The sequence below is a fragment of the Anastrepha obliqua genome, chromosome 2, assembly GCF_027943255.1.
Source record: "Anastrepha obliqua isolate idAnaObli1 chromosome 2, idAnaObli1_1.0, whole genome shotgun sequence".
NCBI lineage: Eukaryota > Metazoa > Arthropoda > Insecta > Diptera > Tephritidae > Anastrepha > Anastrepha obliqua.
This window is the reverse complement of record NC_072893.1, coordinates 72,619,466-72,639,308: the sequence shown is the minus strand read 5'-3', so window position 1 is coordinate 72,639,308 and position 19,843 is coordinate 72,619,466. Positions and strand designations below refer to the sequence as shown.

The window sequence follows — 19,843 nt, the reverse complement described above, 5'->3', positions numbered from 1 at the left end:
AATTGATCGCTTCAATAATGATCACTTGATGATGATAATAACAAAAAAATATGCAATAATAAAAAAACTCATATCGAACTGTCGAGACTATACGGACACTATGGTATAAGATTTCAGCCTTGCCATCGGCATAATAGTTGCCCCTAGGGCTTAATTTGCCGATATACGAGTATGCACATAAAAACAAATTAAAACAAATTCGAATGACTGCATATATTTTTAAATTGCGCTATGAATTTCGGCATCAATAAAAATCGGAAAACAAGTTCATCTGACATTCTCGAGCCGGAAGGCATCTTCGAGCTGCACAATTATGTATGCAGATAAGTAATCAACACTTCATGAAACTCAAAGACAAGTCATTGACCAAAAGCAGATCACCTTATAGAAATTAGTTAGTCTTTGTCATATTTACAAACAGAATTTAATAGAGATTCTTAACATTTTATTTGAATTTAATGAATTTAACACCATTAAATTCTGTATTGTAAACTCGAATTATTAGTCATATGAATATACCATAAATTATGCACTTTTTTACAGAAAATTACTAAATGCAAAAACTATAACTATACTATAAAAACAGAATTCTGCATTAATTTTTGTGACGGTAATCAAAAAGCGATAGAGTGGGCAAGGATTTTGGGGGGAAACAGCAAAGTTCAATATGCAAATGCAAATATGCAGTGGCAGTAAGTGCAAAAACAGCTATGTGTATGTACGCACAACTGCTATTGTCATTGGCTATGTATTTACAAATGCAGCACACCATTAATCATAACTGTTTCTGGCATTTTTTCGTTGAACTTGACACAAAGTTTGCTAGCGCATGCGCCAACGCCTTCGCCATATGTAAGTGTGTAAACACACGCGTTGAGAGCTTCACATTTCAGAATGAATGCATGAATGTATGTGTGCATGCATGTTGACGTAGACAATTAGCATAATTTCGTCAAAACAAAAAATAAAAGTTCCCCAATAGGGAAATACACCAGTACCTAACTGGTTTGCTTCTAGTAAATTTAGCTTCACGACTGGTTCGCATTCCTTCTATTTTACATATAATCCACTGTGTATTTGTTCTAGGAAGTGATTTTATTGCTTCGATAGTTTCGAAAACGTGTTAAATCTTATTGTGTGTAGATTAGATTAGATTAAATGTGTGGGTGGTTGGACGCAAATCCTTTGTATTCATTGATGAATCTTTTTTTTCGTTTTTTGTTTTTTTGTGGGAGGGGAGGATAAAAATGTCAGAAACATTCAATTGATGCCGACGCGCCAATGATATGTAGGGCGCGCTCCCCCTAAAACAGACCTCCCCTCTTCGGCTGACTTCCACCCCGGGACCGCATTTGCACTACATCGAGGGTGGAGCCGTTATTGTGGATAACAACCACAAAAGAAACCTGCGTCCAGGCTCTCTATCTATGGCATATGGAAGTAAGAAGTAAATGGAACTTCAAAAGTGTGCGGTAACATCGTGTGCATTACCGTCTTGTCTGCGTATGATATGGTCGTGAGTCATTAACTCAAACGTCCGTAATTGTTCTCGGTATGTCTGAGTCGACCTCCTCTGGAACACTGTTTCATGTTAGCTTTAGCACTTGTCGGGAAGTTCGGTGTGATCAGACGCGGCACAGGCCGTCAATATTATTTTGCTCTAGCTGCCGGTACTCGAGCAGATCTATTGTTCGCCTTTCTTCGTCCTGCTTATATAGCGTATGCAATACTTGCTTGGAAAACTTGCATGCAGCATCCCAGCAATGTTTTGAAATGCACATACTGCCAGTTAAATTAGTCTCACTTGGCTGTCTTCCAAAGATAGTGGCTAACTCCTCACGTTCTCTTTCGAATCTTGGACAGTAGAAGAGTACGTGCCGTGCGTCCTCAACATTCTCTGGGCAGGCAGGGCAGAGCGGTGAAGCGGGGAGACCAAACCTATGCAGATAATACAGAAAGCACCCATGTCCGCTCAGCATCTGGGAGAGGAAGTAATTCACTTCTCCGTATCTTCGCCGTAACCAACGGCCTTTAGGAGAATGATCCCATCTTCGCTGAATCTAAAAAGTTCCAGAAGAGTATAAACTTTATCCATACTCATAATATCGCACCCCAATAACCTAAGTCTGAATCTAAAAAACGGCGGACAGCTACAGAGAAAATACTCTGCAGTGTGTTCATTCTCACGAAAGGATAGGCATTCGTCAAATATTCTCATTGTAGCCATATGCTGACCACAGACGTTGATTACCCCCATCAGTACTCTCAGCTCCTTTCTACTAAGGTTGCTACTAAGGTTGATAGTTACCTGTTTAGTTCGTTCACAAAGCACTTGGCTACTTAGCAGAAGCCCAACTCAGACCAACGCCTTCTATGAGTAGACCTCATGAAGTCGTCAATCCATAGTTGAATCGATGCAGAATTGACGCCTAGGAAGGGTTCAGGGCCTAGTGATATGTTTGCAGAGCCTTCATTAGCCAGTTTATCAGCAAACCCGTTCCCTGCAATACCACCATGTCCAAGCACCCAAATATGACAAACTCTGTTGTGTTTTGCAACACTGTTCAGTTTTGTCTTACATTCACCGACTAATTTTGAAGAACAGGGTGAGTTAGCACAGGATTTTGTGTACACTAGAAAACAATTTAGTTCCAACTCGCATTACTGCCTTTGCCGCAACAATTGATAAGGATCAGCGCATTGGTGAGTTACCATTCAAAAAGACCTCGCTGCAAACAAATTTTACTATTTTTCAATTTTTTGAATATTTTGGCTCAAAATTGGCACGCTAAGTAGCTTTGGAAAATGGTTCGCGGATTGACTTGAAATTTGGGCACAATAATGAATAAACTTTTGCGTTACTTTAACAAAAGAATCAACTTGAGGAATACCTTAAACATGCCCTTTCAGAAAATATAAAGATATGTTTTACGAAGGAGTTTGAGAAAGCTTCAGTACATAAATATTTTCAATAGGTCAGCCACCGACATATGTATTTATTATTAATAAAAATTTATGAAATATGTAAGACAATTTAAGTAATACAGTACAATATGGGCATCAAATGAAAGGCAATTAAAAACACTAACTCAGAAATACATTCCGGGTTGCCACCTGTCTATTAATAACCAAAATTAAAGAAACCGTATTGAATATAATGCAATATTAGCATAAAATTAAATGTATTTAAGAACACCTTAATTAAGAAATAATATATATTTAATAGGGTTGCCGCTTACCAAATAAATACAAATTATGTAAATATAGTAGTTAAGTAATAAATTTGAAAATGAATATATCACAATAAAGTTGTTCGAGAAAATTTTAAACGAGATATATATTAAGAGGGTTGCCACTTGTTTCAAAAATAATTAAATGAGAAAAATATTTCAATACTGGCATTAAATGAAAGAGACCAGGAAGAATTTAATACAGATATGAATCCAGAACTTGAGTAGGGTTGCCACTTTTCTAATAAAAATATTCTTCACATAATCTTTAAAATATAAAATTATTTTGAAAAGAAACATATTTAAAGGGGTTAATTGTAGTATTAGTTTAAATCAATACATACAATAACAACGACAGCCATCTGTTTCAAAAATTAGACAGTACAATCGGAATTGAGCGAACTACGGCTTAAATGAACTCTTTGATCGAGTTTGCACCAAATTTCTTCTATTGAGAGGCTGTAAAGTGAACACCTAATTTTTTGGTTACTGAGGAGAGTGAACAAACATTTAGAAGCTATAAAAAAATGAAAACCAAAAAATGCACTAACTAATAAATATTAAATAGCTTTGAATTATACCAAATTTTATTATTATTATTATTTATTTGTTATCTATAATTAAAATTACAAAATAACTTTTAAGCACAAGCTACCAAGGCTATCGGCTATGAAATGGTATTTTAAGTTAATGCATGAACTGGAAGGGTCTTTAATTTTCTGATTTGCGTTCCATGAGCAATCTTGGTTGAGTGAACAGATCTTACATGAATTAGTTCACTTAACGGGATTTCACTGTAAATTAGAGAATTTTTTTTAATACTGAGTGCAATGAAAGATACTAATAAATTAATCCAGAATATGATGAATATTTTTTGATTAAGGTCGCCACTTTTTGAATTCAAATGTTTACCGTATAATCGAAGAAAAATAAAATAATTTTGAAGCTAAGTATATTTAAAAGGATTAAACCGTAGTATTAGTTTTAAACAAGATATTTATTTATAGGGTTGCCCTCTGTAAAAAAATAATTACATGAGAAATATTTTTTAATATTGATGTGAAATAAAAGATGCTAAAGATCAAATTTAATCCAGAATTTAATGAATAATTTGAGAATTGGGTTGCAACATTTTTAATAAAAATAGTTATCTTATATTCGTAAAACAATCAAATAATTTTCAACGAAGCATAGTATTAGTTTTAGTTTTCAACAAAATATTTATTTACAGACTTGCCTTTGTAAAAAAAAATAGTTGTATATACTAGACATTTTCTTTAATATTGGCGTGAAATTAAAGAATAATATAATCCAGAATCAAATGAATAATTTGACAATAGGGTTGCCATATTTTTAGTAAAAATATGTTCTCTATAATCCTTATGGAACATATTTAGAGGGGTTTTTACCGGAGCGGATTATTTTTCTAATGTTCATTTAGAATTTAATAAAAGAATTAAATGAAATAGGCAGTCAATAAATATTAAGCATTCAATAAATCGTCACGATAATTTACGATCTTTGTAAAATGAAAGTTACGAGTTAGCTGAAAAGGGAGAAGTTCTTGCACATTTTACACCAAGGATGTTATATATATGTATACAATTGGCGCGTACACCCTTTTTGGGTGTTTGGCTGAGCTCCTCCTCCTATTTATGGTGTGCGTCTTGATGTTGTTCCACAAATGGAGGGAGTTTCAAACCGACTCCGAACAGCAGTTATTTTTTATGAGGAGCTTTTCCTTTACGAGGAGCTTGCCACTTCCTGCCGAGCGGCGACCGCTATTACAAAAAACTTTTTCTTAATTTTTTGATCTTTCACCGAGATTCTCTCTCTAAACTCCGAATAGTAGTCACGCACCAACTCATTCGGCCACGGCGGCCGCCTGTTATGTTAGTGCAATTGAAAATCGGCATGTCAATTGGCATCGAGCGTGCTATTAACTAGACAAAGCCTTGTTGCTGATTTTTTTCCCCCTTGCTCACTGCTCTCGGGAGCATAGGACCTCGACAAGACTCAGCCTTGCGTTGGTTTCGTTAATCTATTTTGATTTCGTTGCTTAGGAACAATTCTTTCTTACTGCTGGAGCGCCATCTGTGTGTCACACTTTTCTACCAGAAGAATCACACAGATGGTTGAGGACTTCGCTAAATTTGGTGTATCTGCGCTATTACCGCGGCTGCCCGCTTCCTCTGGCTGGCGCCACTGATGCAATGTGTAACTGTGTGTTTTTCTTTGTTTTTGCTTGTTTTAGCAGCCACAATGCAAATAAGGATAAGGATGGAAAGGATAAGCTTTTGGGTTTGAAGAATAAGTTTTTTTTTTAGAAGCAGAGAAAGTGGGTAAATTTGGAAAAGTGCGAGGACAAACCCTGGGATGGCAAGCTAGTGCACTTACGCTAGACTACCGCGGCCGGCGCGTGGTTTATTTACTATTAAAAAAATAAGTCACAGAAGCAATAGCTTCATTCTTTGCATTTATATGATTCCAATGAGCATTTTCTTTCAGTTTACGATATTAAAATTCCATTGGAGTTTGCAATCACCGTCAGAAAAAGCTGAAGGTCAAGTTAAATTAAAAAAAAAGTTCTCTCCTTTCTTTACTTTCGATACGACCAGACTGTCACACTTTGAAAACGGTAACGGTCGTTGCTACTCGCCGCATGAGAAATACAGTTGCTTGCAATTTGCATCTTACTACGATAGTTCAAGAAAAAGACTTTACTTCACTTGCTTAAGTTTTCTCTGCAGGGCATATGATCACACAAACATATTACGAGACATATATAGATATGTTTATACACCAGCAGACATACACACATAATATTTATGAACGCTTTAAATTGTTTGCATTATGCATAGATTGCGGTTTATTGTTGACCTTCTCGAAGGCAGAAGTTAACGCTCTCTCTACCACATATTAACAATCTATTTTGAGAGCATTCCAAATGCCACTTGAGCTACCTGCTAAAAATTACCGAAACACTAATTTGCATAATATTCGAAATCAATTCACAAGAAAAGAGAAATAAAATAAAATAAAATTGATAGGCATGCGAGTTCAAGTTTATGCTTGTATGTATGAGTGTTAGTAATAAGTAGTATTAGCAAGCGTATTTGTCGTTTAAATTCGCTTTTCAAGCGAGTGAGTATGTGATTTTGTAAAATGAATATGTGAGTCGCTGTACATATATTTTTTCTTCATTGAAAACTACAGGATTATTTAGGTCAAGATTTCACGATGGTTTAACCAGTAAGACATATTAGTTGCTATGTATTTGAAAAGAATGAAAATTATATTGTAGGTATGTGCGAATGAGTGTAAAGGAAGCCATACGTAAATATTAGCATGGCACAAAGAAACGAAAAGTGTTTCTTTCTTGATGCTACCTCCTAAATTTGCTCTATGGTAAAAAAATTAGACACCTAAAGCAAAAGACTTTACTTCACTTCGTGATTTTTTAAGAGCTACAGGAAAGTTTTTCAAAAAAACACACGTACAATTAAAAAAAAATGCATGAATTTTTTATTTAAATCGATAGTACAGTCCATATAATTTAATGTTTGAAGATTATTTCATGCAAATGTTGACCGCGACTGCGCTTCAAATGGTCCATCCGCTTAGTCCAATTTTGGCATACTCTTTCCAATGTTTCGGCCGTTATCTCACATAAAAATGCTTTAATGTTGTCTTCCAATGCGTTAGTTGAAGCAGGCTTGTCTAAATAGACATGAGCTTCAACATAGACCCACAAAAAAATAATCTAAAGGCGTTATATCGCACGATCTGGGTGGCTAATTGACAGGTCCCGAACGTGAAATAAAATGTTCACCGAACTCGCCTCTCAACAAGTCCATTGTTACGCGTGTCATGCAAGTCAAGCTCTTGCATTTTGGGGGAAAAAAGTTGGATATCATTTCACGGTAGCGCTCACCATTCACAGTTACGTTACGATTCGCAGCATCTTTGAAGAAGTACGGATCTTCGGTAATTTTTTCCAAGAGCCCATTCATCAAAAATTCTGCGTTGCGGTAGGTCGTTCGGCTTCAATTCTTGCACCAGCTGTATTTTGAAAAGCTTCACACCTAAATCCTTTCGCAAAATTTTCCACGTTGTTGAGTAACAGAGGCCCAATTGCTGCGAACGGCAACGAATCGATAATTGATGGTCATCATTAACACTAGCCGATACAGCTGCGATATTTTCTTCAGTTCGCACTCTAGGTAAGCGTGTTGGTGGTTTGATGTCCAATAATGTAAATTTGGTTCTAAATAGCTTACAATAGCTCGAATAGCCGCTTCAGTGGGTTTACCCGTATTGCCAGCGCTTGGAGTTTACTAAGAAATTATTACAAAAAAATTTCCGTAAATTTTCCGTAAAATGTCTGTAAATCGATATTATTTAATCTCCTCTTTACATGTAACCGGCTCTTTAATCTTAATTTTTAATTTATTATAAAAAATTATTTAAAATATACTTTTTTGCGTGTCTAGTATGTTACATGGTCAATAAAATGAGGAACCTATTCTTTTATTTTTTATTCAAACTGTATCTGTGCTTCCAAAGCTTTGTAACTTAATATTGAATTCTTATGGAAAAGAGCACTTTTTCGTAAATTTTGTAAAAAATGTCTGTAGATTGATATTATTTAATCTTATATTTTTACATTTACAAATATCCAAAAAATAAGCCCTCTACATTATAGGGTATCTACTATGTTCTATGGACCAAAGAAAGGGACGCAAATTCTTTTATTTTTCTTATTTAAAGTTTTCCTGTGTCGCCAACGCTTTGAATTTACTATTGAATTCTCAAACAAAAAAGCCGTTTTCCGTATATTTGGTGTAAATGTCTTCTCGTCTTTTACAAATGTTACATACCCATTTTTTAATTTTTATTTTTATTTCACATTTACCTTTGCCAACGACGCTTTGAAATTCACGCCTGAATTTCTATGAGAAAATACACTTTTCCTCAAATATTAGTATGCTTCCGAATTGTCAAAAAAATGATTATTTCAAACAAAATAATTTAAACTATTTTCTTTAGTGTGTGTCTCATTAATGGCCATAAAACAAATTTAGTGGGTATCATCAAAGAAACAAATTGTTTTGGGCTATCCTAAAAAAATATTTGCCTTCTTCACTAGTGCCGTAACCGCTGAAGCAATTTTGGTCGCATTAAACAAAGTTTCTTTCGCTTCTGTTACGCGCCAACCGACGCCAATCAGAAATGTCAAGTAAAGTCAAGTCCTTCTGCACTTGATCCTTTCAACATATTTATGCAAGATTTTCAACTAATTTCTTTTTTTATTAACTTACATATATGACTCAAAAATTTGAGGATTTAAGCGAATAATTATCTATATTATTTAGAGAAACACGAAAATCTGTTGCATGAAATTGACAGAAAGTTAGACAAGAAGTCGACAATTAACTGTGCACTTCACAAAGTTGCACCAAAGGTCAACATTATCACTGTTTTATTTGACCTACTTTCCTAATTTTCTGCTTGTTTTTACATCGAGAGTGACTTATTCAAATCCAGCTTGAAGATGCCCAATATGTCTTTGCACAAGATGCAGGCTTGTCGACTGCTTCTACTTTCCAGACACTCATGCAGAAACTTGAAGTTTTTCCTGTGAAGCAACGCCTTTGAGTTGTTCTTGCCACAGAAATACATCTAACAGCGGAGCGAGATAAAGCGTTCTTGATTTCTCTGTGAATGTCAATTAAAATTACTTTCCAGGCAGGGGCTTTTCTATTAATTCGTATTATATTACTACCTAGTCAGCGGAGCCCTTGAATATTTTTCCCCTATACCATATTTTGTCTATGAATTTTATCTATGTAAAGCTCATCGTTATATCGTCGATGATATTCATTGTCGCTAGCGTGCAAAAGTTCTGCAGCTGCAGCTGTACTTCTGCTGTTACACTGCTGTTTTTCTTGTTGATGGCTAAGGGACTGTAGCTGGTGCAATGACTAGCCCTTTTACTCTACTATTACTACTCTACTATTGTATTTTTCTGCAAATCAAAGCTGTCATTCTACTTAACTATTCTATTTATAAATCTGGAAGGCGATTATCTCGCTACTTCCGGCAAACACACGCTTTAAGTTTCGAATTAGAATTCATATTCATAAATATTTGTACATTTAAATTTTGTTCTAATCTAGACTTCAATCTTGATTCTGACTTTCGTTAGCCATACTCCGCACAAATGCATATTTTGTTTTTGTTTTTTTTGTATAGAGAAAATGAGCAACACAGTCAAAAAAATATTATTAAGAATCAATGGGATTTTTCAGAACTTTCAAAATGAGCACCACAAATTCTGCAAATTGTAATTAAAAATCATAGCATTAGGATGAAAAATTTGTGTTTTTTTCTAGTTTTGTGAAAACTTCAAACTTTGAAACACGGTTTTTATTAGACAAAGAATTAGAAGGTTTTTATTATAAAAAACAAACCAAAAATTAACTTTCAAGGAACAAAACAAAACATGGTCCAAACTGATAAAAATTTGTATGTGCTGTTGCTTGCAGCAGGGTGTAGGCCTTCTTGTCAGCTCATCTGTCCATCTGTGCAGGGAATTACTCGAGTAGAAGTTAGTGATCTGAAACTCGGTGTATATTTATTACGACACTTGGAATAGGCACACCTCCCATGCAATGGTAATTTTGTAAAATGCAAAAATGCGATATTTTTTAGTAATTACTGATATCTAAGAAGACTTACGAAATGTTTAAAAACAAATTGTTAATTGGGCCTGACACCGCCCACTCTCATTGTATTTGTATATTTTAAACCGCTACCAAACTTGGTGCTTTTTGGCGTTTGATTTTAACAAGCTTCTTTCTGAAAAGCATTGAAATCAGGCAAATTGCGCCCCGTACACAGACACTTTTTTGTGCGTTTTACCGTTTGTACGTCAAATAACTCAAATAGAAATTCAGACTAAGCTTGGTACACATTATGTATGCCAATCTAGGAATACAAATTCGGATCCCGAAATTATGGGGATTAGTTTTTATTGCCACCGGTATCCCGAAAAATGTGAAATAATTGAAAAAGGGAAAAAGTGATTTAATCCTGGAATTAGTGGAATACTTTTTTTTTTTGCATATTTTTAAACTACCGTTATATTGCAGTTGGGTGTAGTTATTAACCGCTTTCGCACATTTTCAATAGCAACATACGCTTTGCGTGAGTAATATACCGTACATTAGGCCGGGTCGATTTGTGGGGAGGCAAAAAAATCGCCCATTGCTCTGTGAAAATCATATTTGAGGGATCAAAATAAGAAACTTTGCCGAAGGAACCATACCTCTAAAACGAATTCTGATGTCCCCCATTTTCGGTCGAACTTTTTAGTTTCTTTTCTCATGTAAAGGCCAAAAATTGTGATATTTTGAAATTATTGTATGGGGAACCCCCCAGGGGACTTCCATGGGGTGTGCCACTGGCATGGGTGGATCCAAAGTTAGTGGGGGTCGGTCATTCATTTGGATTCGATTGGAGCACTCTAAATGGGTCAAAGTGGGATTTTTCGTTCGACACAAATTGGGGGACATCAGAATTCGTTTTAGAGGTCTGGTTCCTTCGGCAAGGTTTCTTATTTTGATCCCTAGAATACGATTTCCACAGAGCAATGAGCGATTTTTAAATCGACCCGCCCTACCGTACATGGTTACCGACAAAGTCGTTATGAATATTTAATGACATTATTATTTGCGTAATTTCTGACTAGTTTCCTTATTCGATTTTAAAGATTCGGTATTAAAAAACAAAAAATTTTCTTATATAAGGTGGGCCATATAGCGTTTACTTTTTGAACCACCTATTTTTTTGAGAATGGTAACACAAATTCCATGTCAAATGTGTTCATAATTTACTTAAAGGTATGGCATTTGCGAAATAGGGCGCTATACGCTTGAACAAAATTGAGAAATATTGAAAACCTATGTCCAAAGTGGTGAGTCTTCTTCTTCTTCCGGCGTTACAGTAAATGGCGAGCGTTACCATGACATGCTCAACGAGTTTTTGTTTCCAAAAATTGAAGAGGATAGTATGGACGACATTTGGTTTCAACAGGACGGTGCAACTTCTCACCTTGCCAAAGTTACACTCGAACTTTTGGCTACCGTTTTTGAATTCCGATATCAATTGGCCGCCTCGAAGCTGTGATTTAAGCCCGTTGGACTATTTTTTGTGGGGAGCCGTTAAGAACAAATGGTATGCGAACCATACAGAGACGATTGATGCTTTAAAACACGAAAACGAAGTTGCCATTCATGAAATGGGAGCCCAAACAATCGAAAATGTGCTTAGAAATTGGCCTTAAAAAATGGCCTTGTAAAGCCAGTCGTGGCAGTCATTTGAACAATGTTATTTTTCATTCATAAATGACAATATTTAGTCTTCAAAATAAAATAAAAAGTTTGAAAAAATATTGATAATTTTTGTTTTTTATAGCCGATTCCAAAATTTACATGGCCCACCCTTTATATCCACTTTTTTCGATGCTAGTTCTAAGGTACGAGTTTTTTCTGTTTTTAATTAGACAGTAAGTCAGTTAGTAGAAATCATCAAAAAACTTTTGACCAAGTTAGTTAGAAAAGCCTAATTGATAAACTTATGAATTTATGATTTTCCACTAAGCATTTTTTACTTCCCATTATAAAAAATGAAAAATTCAAAACTTCTTATTACCTTCTGATTAGTTTTGATCCATTTTATTAGCATCTATTATGTTGGCAAACCCGATTTTAGGTGGCAACTCTGAATGAATGTTTGCGAAATCCAAAATTATTATTATAAGTAATGTGAATAATTCAGACTTTGTTCATTTTTCTCCATCTTAGTTGGTCTCAATTATTTCAAGTTTAATAGAAACATTCACACAAACGAAACACGTTTCTCGACTAATTCGATTACAGGTTTTTAAAAACTGTTTAATATAAGCTGTTTGTCTGTCTGTTTAATATAAGCTTTTTGTTTTTTTTTTTTTACTAATATCCTAATCAAATTAAAATTCAAAATAAACTTAAACCACAGTAAAAAAATAATGGAGTTTCGCTAAAATGTTTCATTTAATTTTATAACTCTTTTCAGTGTCTATTTTAGTCAACGCAAACGCTTCGTAGTGCTCATACAGTGGCCCTGGACACGCTACCTAACTGATCGCAGTCAACCAACATCACCAATACCGCACAAATTTAACCCACACATACACATCAGAGACGCACATTATGAGGCAACAACAGTTATTTGCAATCGCCGCTTGCCTATGCAGCGCCGCTGTAGTGCTCGTATCCGCTGTACCACTGCCAGCTGGTAACCAGGAATTAGATATGTTACAGATTCCACTTTCAGATGGGAAGGTAAGTCAAATGCAAGATTTAATTGATGCAAGCGCTACAGTTACATCAGCGTTGTAGCTGAAGTTAGTAGTTGGTTAGCTAGTGAATGAGCAAATATTTATCAATGTCTTTATGTATGTATATATAAATACATATGTACGTATGTGTGTGTGAATGTATGTTTGAATATAGCAGTCCAGTCAGCCATGCTTACTTAACAAAATTTTGCTGAATTCATTTGAATGCTGAGATTGTGCAAAGTGTGAATTTTGTTTACAACCGCTTACCTCCGTCTCTCCGTTATTCGTTAATTGTTTAAAGTGATGCTAAATGTCAACAACCATACGCTGAAAGTATAGTAAGTGATATTCTGTGTTTTGCTTTTTTTCCAACTTTTACTTTACTACCACAATAGATAAGTGTTGGAAGGTGAAGTGCATTTGTCATAAAGTGGCTCCAATTTCACAGATGTGAAAAGGAAATTAAACGACGCAACAGTTATGTCATTTTTGTTTGGCGTTTTTTTTTATTACAAGGCAAAATAAAGAGAAAGAAAATAAATGTAAAAGAAAAAGATTTTAGTCATATATTGGTGGTGGTATTTGAATATAACTCGGAAAGGTAATGGAATGCCAGTATGAAACTCTCAGGAATTGCTGGGCATACTCCTAGCCAGTAATAAAAAAACTTCGACGGTGGTTTCAAAAACTAACACAAAAAAATGTCCCAAAAAATTGTTTAATTGAAATTATTTTCTTAAACCAATTTTTTATAAAGTTAATTTATCCCAAAAATTAAAAAAAACAGGAACATTAAATTAATCTCAAAATTATTAATTTTTTAAAAAAGTACAACCAAATAATGTCCAAAAAAATTGTTTACTTAAAACTTTTTCTTACGAAAATTTTTTTATAAAATTAATTTATCACAAAAACTTTAAAAAAGTATGACAGTGTTAAAAAACAGGACATGTTTCGCTTTAACAAACTCCATACCAAATTTTTAGTATTATATAAATCTAAAAATTATTAAACTTTTCACAAAAACTACAACAAAAAAAATGTCTAAAAAAAAATTTTTTTTTAACTAGGAAACCAAACTTTTATTAAACTAAATAATCCCAAAAATTGTATAAAAGTATATAAACATTGAAAATAATAGAATATATTCCACTTAAAAAAAATCCGCAAATGTTTAACATTAAATAAAACTTAAAATTATTAAACATTTTTAAAAAATTACAACAAAGAGCATGGGCCAAACAATTTGTATCTTAAAATGAAAAAATAAAATAAAAATTTTCAAAAACTACAACCAAAAATGTCCTAAAAAAAATTTCTAAAATTAATTTACCCCAAAATTTGTGAAAAAGTAGAAAAATATTAAAAATTACAAAAGATATTAGACTTTGAAAAACTCAATACGAATTTATTAACTTTTTTCAAACCCTACAACTAAAAACATGTACCAAAAATTTTTTTTCTTACAATTAAAAAAACAAAACATTTCTCAAAATAATTAAACTTTTTTAAACTGCAATAAAAAAAATTTTCCTATATTAAAAAAGAAAATGTTTTTTAAGTTAATGTACTCCAAAAATTCTGAAAATGTATAAAAATATTAAAAATAAGAAAAGATATTTCACTTAAACAAAATCCACCCCAAACCTTTAACATTAAATAAATCTCGAAATTACTAAACTTTTCTTAAAAACTACAACAAACAAAATTTTCCAAAAACTTCCCTTCTTTGATAAAACAAAAAAAAATGTATAAGGTTAATTTACCCCAAAAACTTTAAAAAAGTATAAAAATATTAAGAAAATGGAAGATATTTCACTTTAAAAAACTCTATACCACATTTTTTACATCAAATAAATCTCGAAATTATTAAACTTTTTCCAAACACTACAACAAATAAAATGTGCCAACAAATTTGTTTCTTAAAATTAAGAAATTGAGAAAGTTTATTTATCGCAAAAGTTTAAAAAAGTATAAAAATATTGAGAAAATGGAAGATATTTCACCTTAAAAAATTCCATGCTAAAGTTTTAGCATTAAATAAATGTAAAAATGATTAAACTTTTTTGAGAATTTGTTCAGTTTTCTTTTCATTACTTAAATTTAAAAATAAACCAATGTTTTAGAAAAACAAATTAACGGCAATGTCAAAAATATTTCACTTGGCCTGATATTACTCCCTAGCTATTTCTTGTATTGAACAGAAGAAAACCTAAGAGATACCGCTTACTTATCAGTAAGCGCTTGGAAATCATCTATTGACTGCGATTCAACTTGGCCTTCAGGTTATTTGAAGAAATAGTAGTTCAAGTTTCCAAGAGCGTTCCGAAAAATCAGTTTGCATTGTCCAGCTAATTTATTTGACAATCCAGTTTCAAGTAAAATACTGAAAAGATCCACTGCATCTTGGCAGCTTACTAATCCAAATTGGTTTAAAGAACAGGCAAAAGATGCAAAATTCACAAAATAAAAGGCAATTGTCGTGGTTGTAAATACTTTTGCTAACACTGAGGAAGTGTTCAATCTATGTGCGGCCAACTCTGGGGCCTTGATTTGTAGTTACAGTTAACTCTATTCCAACGAAACAAAAATTCTACCCTAATATAAGCGACTTCTGGTTTGTTCACAGAAGCGAGAGGAATTGCATTTAAAAGAGAAGGTTTCACACTAAGCAGCCGGCGGTTGCTGATATTTGTTGAATGAATACTTGTTTTATGGCAGCATTGGACCCGTTATTCTATAGCCATATAGTTATATTTCATTTACATGCATCTAGCCCTCTTCTTTTCAACAAGCATTAGCAAGTGGCGAATAGATGAAGCAACTGGTATAAATAAACATATCTCGGCAGCACTGGAAAAGAGCTGCCTAAATTACATTTATTTGTACAATACTGCGTTACGAGGTGTGTTCAAAAAGTATCGAAAATTTAGAATTTTCGGTGGTTACATATATTCGAATTTCGATTTTTTTTGTGGCGTTATGTTGGTACTCTTGTCTCTTACTCATGCCATTTTGAATGTTCGGTTAATTGTTGACAGCTGCTATGCTTGCACGTGTTTCGGCTCGTCTTCGATTTTTACCTATTCAAAACGATGAATCAAAGAACCGGTATCAAATTTTGTGTAAAAAACGAAATTAAGTGCGCGGATGCATTCCGAATGATAACTGTGTCATACGGAGAAGATACTTCTGAACAAAGCAACATTTATCGGTGGTAAATAATATTCTCAGAAGGCCGAGAAAATATGAACGACGAAAAGCGTGCCGGCATTACCAGCATCACCGGAATCACCATTAGAGAAGCTGCTGAGGGCCTAGACATATCGATTGGCTCGAGCCATTCGATTTTTTCCAATGATTTCGGCATGAAATGGGTCGCCGCGAAATTCGTACCAAAACTGCTAAATTTCGACCGAAAGCAACATCGCATGAACATTACTAATGAGATGTTTGACTCTGTTCGTGACGACTGGTGACAAATTGTGGGTTTTTGGTTATGACGTGGAAACCAAAGCTGAATCATCTCAATGGATGCTGCCGCACGAACCAAGACCGAAAAAAGCGCGCCAAGTCCGTCGAATGTAAAAGTTTTGCTTACCGTTTTCTTCGTTTTCAGGGCGTTGTGCATCATGAGTTCTTGCCATAGGGTAAAACAGTCAATAAGGAATACTACTTGCAAGTTATGCGAAATTTGCGCGAAGTAATACAATCCGGCAGAAACACCCGGATTTGTGGAAGAACAAAAATTGGCTCTTGCATCACGATAACGCCCCTGCTCATACATCGTTGCTTGCGCACGACTTTTTGGCCAAAAACAACACACTAATGATGGCACGGTCACTGTATTCCCCAGATCTGGCCCCCTGTGAATTTTTTTTGTTCCCGAAACTGATGAGTCCCATGAAAGCATGACGCTATCCTACGATTGATGAGATATAAACGGCATCGAAGGAGGAGCTGGACAAGATAAAAAAAAGATTTTTTAAAGTGCTTGGAAGATTGGAAAAAACGTTGGCACAAGCGTATAATATCTCATGGGGACCACTTTGAAGGGGACAAAATAGATATTCATGAAAAAAGAAATAATTGTAGAAAAAACACAAAACTCGGGATATTTTTTGAACACACCTCGTATACCAGTTGCATGAGGAATAGCCATGCTCGCTAGTGACGAATCTCGTTCAATAACTTTGTTATTGCTTTTACATGGGAATTTTTCGTCAAGTGAGCTGAGCAGAGAAATAGCGAGCTGAGAAGTGGCGAATAGAAGAGGCATTCTATAAAATATTTTATTATACCCATAACATATCTGAAAATAATTATAGATAGTTGTTATGCTTAGTGCAATTATTTCTGTAAAAAAATTAATTTTCAGAGGAAATCTGTCATTTCTTCGAGTTTTAGTTGTTTAGTTTATTTTTATTTTTTTTTATTGCGTTTCAACTTTAACTCAGTCTGCAAACTAGTTTGCAGAATTATTTAATAACATAGCCTGAATCTTTACCAGCGGAGAGACGCACTGTTAACACTTTTTCTCTTATTTTAACGCTTTGTGTTTATATATCATAGTTGAACCCTCGGCTGATATACAACGCACACTCATGTTTAGCTACAATTTCATGCCATACTCGTGTAATATTCAATGACTCATTTTAAATCCTTATCTACGCACTTCACTCCCTCCGTGCATTTTGATTATAGAAATACTTTTTTTGTTTGAGTTTTCAATTGAATTTTCATTATCTACCAGTTGAAGATATTTGCCTTTTATGTCTGCAGAAAATTCAGGCCTCCGTTCAAAGTACACACAATCACAACGATTTGCAATGAAATCCTGCAAAACCAGCTTAACGATTACCAAGTTGCACGGAAATGACACATTGAGACACTGCCCAGTTGGCGAGTTGCTGAAAATGAGAGTATTTATTACATATCCAAAAACGTGTATTTAGGCATTTACACACACAAGTGAATGTATATAATAAATACATGTGGACACCAAGCCTGCTGTGGCAACGGCCCAAGTGACTGTTGCCGGCCGAAAATCCACTAGATCGACCACTTTCAGTCAGCAAATGCAGCAGGTTATGTTTTGGCCTACGAAAAACCAGAAACGAAAATTGTCAAAAAACCAAAAAAAACGTTCATCGGCTACACTCAAGCAAAAATAAAACGCACCAAAATCAAATAATGCAGCGAGATGTCGTTGAAAGCGCCAAAAACAACAAATAATGGGGTAATACAAAAAAGTCCAAAAACAAAAAGTTGTCATGGCGGGCGCCGGTCATTTGGACAAATAGGTGAACGGCTTGCTGACCGACTAAAATTTTCCGCTAATACATACTTATATACATATGTATGCATGTATATATATTTAGTAGCTATGTATTTAAGTATTGTTAGTGCCGGCTAGTCGGATGTGGAGTTGTAACGTTGTGAATAGCGAATGACTTGCTTGAGAGAAGAATGTCATTATGACGAGCTGCAGTTGTGGGACTACTTAACGCGTTATGCGGTACATGCAACAGATTAGCGTCACAATTATGTTTGCCATATTCGTAATAATTTTAAATAAAGTTGCAATTTACATTCAATCGTCAAATTGTTATGCGAAGCAATTGCGCGAAAATGCATGCAAATTAAAAGTTGATTGATTTCGATTTATGAAGCGAGTAATCGGGGAATTTTAGTTGTTCCGTTATTGGTAGTAATTAGAAAGGAAGTTTATAGACAAGCGAAGAAAAATCGATTCGAGTAGAATGTAAAATGATTTTAAGCTACTTTTAAGTAGTCTCGACATAAATCATTTACAGCTGTACAGGAAGAAAATCTGGAATATTGAACTGAAAAGTAAATCTAGCCCTATAGTAAAGCACTCAAACATGTCTCTATCCAGGAGAGCCCCTATCACAGCTGAAGTTTATTCAATGTACGCTCCGTCAGCAGCCGGCGCAGCTGAGTGGGTTTGTGGGTGATTACTATCGAACAACCGAACTTCGGCCACAAAATTTCAGTTCAGTTTCGGCTCGACTTGCGCCAAAAAAAAGCCAAACATTTCTTTAAATTTTTTTGTAATCAAATTTTATCAACTTTTAGTTTTTCTAACAATTTTTGAATGCTTCTATCAAAGTCTATTTTTTCCGCCCTTTTTAACATGTATCTATTTTTCCATCGAGTGCGACTAATAAGCAATTATTTAGGGCTGCAGGTCAGCTCTTTATCGATAGGTAGGGTCGCTAGGAGCACGAAAATTCCGTTAAACTTATGTTTTTACATTACGATATAAAATTATTCTGCTATGAATATTAAAAAATTTCTACAGCCACATGCAAAAAAATGATTTCTTTTTTGCTATTTTGCAAACATAAGTTTATATTATGAAATTTAAGAGACTGAAACTTCTCAACCTCCTTTTCTTCTTCTTTATTGGCGCGATAACCGCTTACGCCATTTTGGTCAAGTTTAACAAAGCGCGTCAGTTGTTTCTTTCTCGTGCTAACCGAAGCCAACGTAGAGGAGGTTTTCCCCGTCCTCTGCTACCACCAACCGGTACCGCATCGAGTACTTTCAGAGCCGGAACGTTGCACAGTGCGGCCGATTCCCGAAAAGCTGGCCAAAACTCAAAAAATTAAGTAATTGATTCAAAATTTCTTACTCGGGGGTTGTCGTGGTCGCTGATTACGAATTTGATCTTAAAATTTTGAAAAATTTTGAAATTTTCTCGTATTTTACTAACCTTCCGAAGATGATTCCATTTGGTTTTGTTCAATTTACTCCATTACAAAATCTTTCAAATGTGTACAACTTTCACTATTCATCGACAGTAATACGATGCTCAAACGAAGGCCACGTTGCGACTGAAAATACAGAGGATACTTAGGGTACAGGACGTTGCTATGAACGGTTTTCACTACTCAAGGCATTACTGTAGCCAACCCAAAGACAAAAAAACTCTATCTAGAAACTTTTTTTTTGACTTTTTGCCAGCTTTTTGGGAATCGGCCGCACTGTGCGTTGTTTTCCATTCGCATGACATTACCCACCCAACGAATCCCCTATATCTTTATTCGCTACGCCATGTCTATGTCATCGTAAAGCTCATACAGCCCATTGTTCCATCGCCTCAGATACTTACCATTGCCAATGTGCAAGAGACACCTCATCAAATATTGTCATCGTCCGAGCTTCTACGCCTTACGGGAGAGGCATGATGCGAGCCTTATAG

At 34.7% G+C, this 19,843-nt stretch overlaps 1 protein-coding gene across 3 annotated transcripts in view; it reads left to right on the top strand.

Annotated features, from left to right (window-relative positions):
• The window catches only part of LOC129237150 (uncharacterized), an 81,932-nt gene that overhangs the window by 16,812 nt on the left and 45,277 nt on the right, over positions 1-19,843 (top strand). For all 3 annotated transcript variants that reach the window (XM_054871648.1, XM_054871649.1, XM_054871647.1), the window contains exon 2: positions 12,348-12,616. In XM_054871648.1, coding sequence (XP_054727623.1) covers positions 12,485-12,616 — 132 coding nt within the window. In that variant the 5' untranslated portion in view covers positions 12,348-12,484. The remainder of the gene's footprint in view (positions 1-12,347; positions 12,617-19,843) is intronic.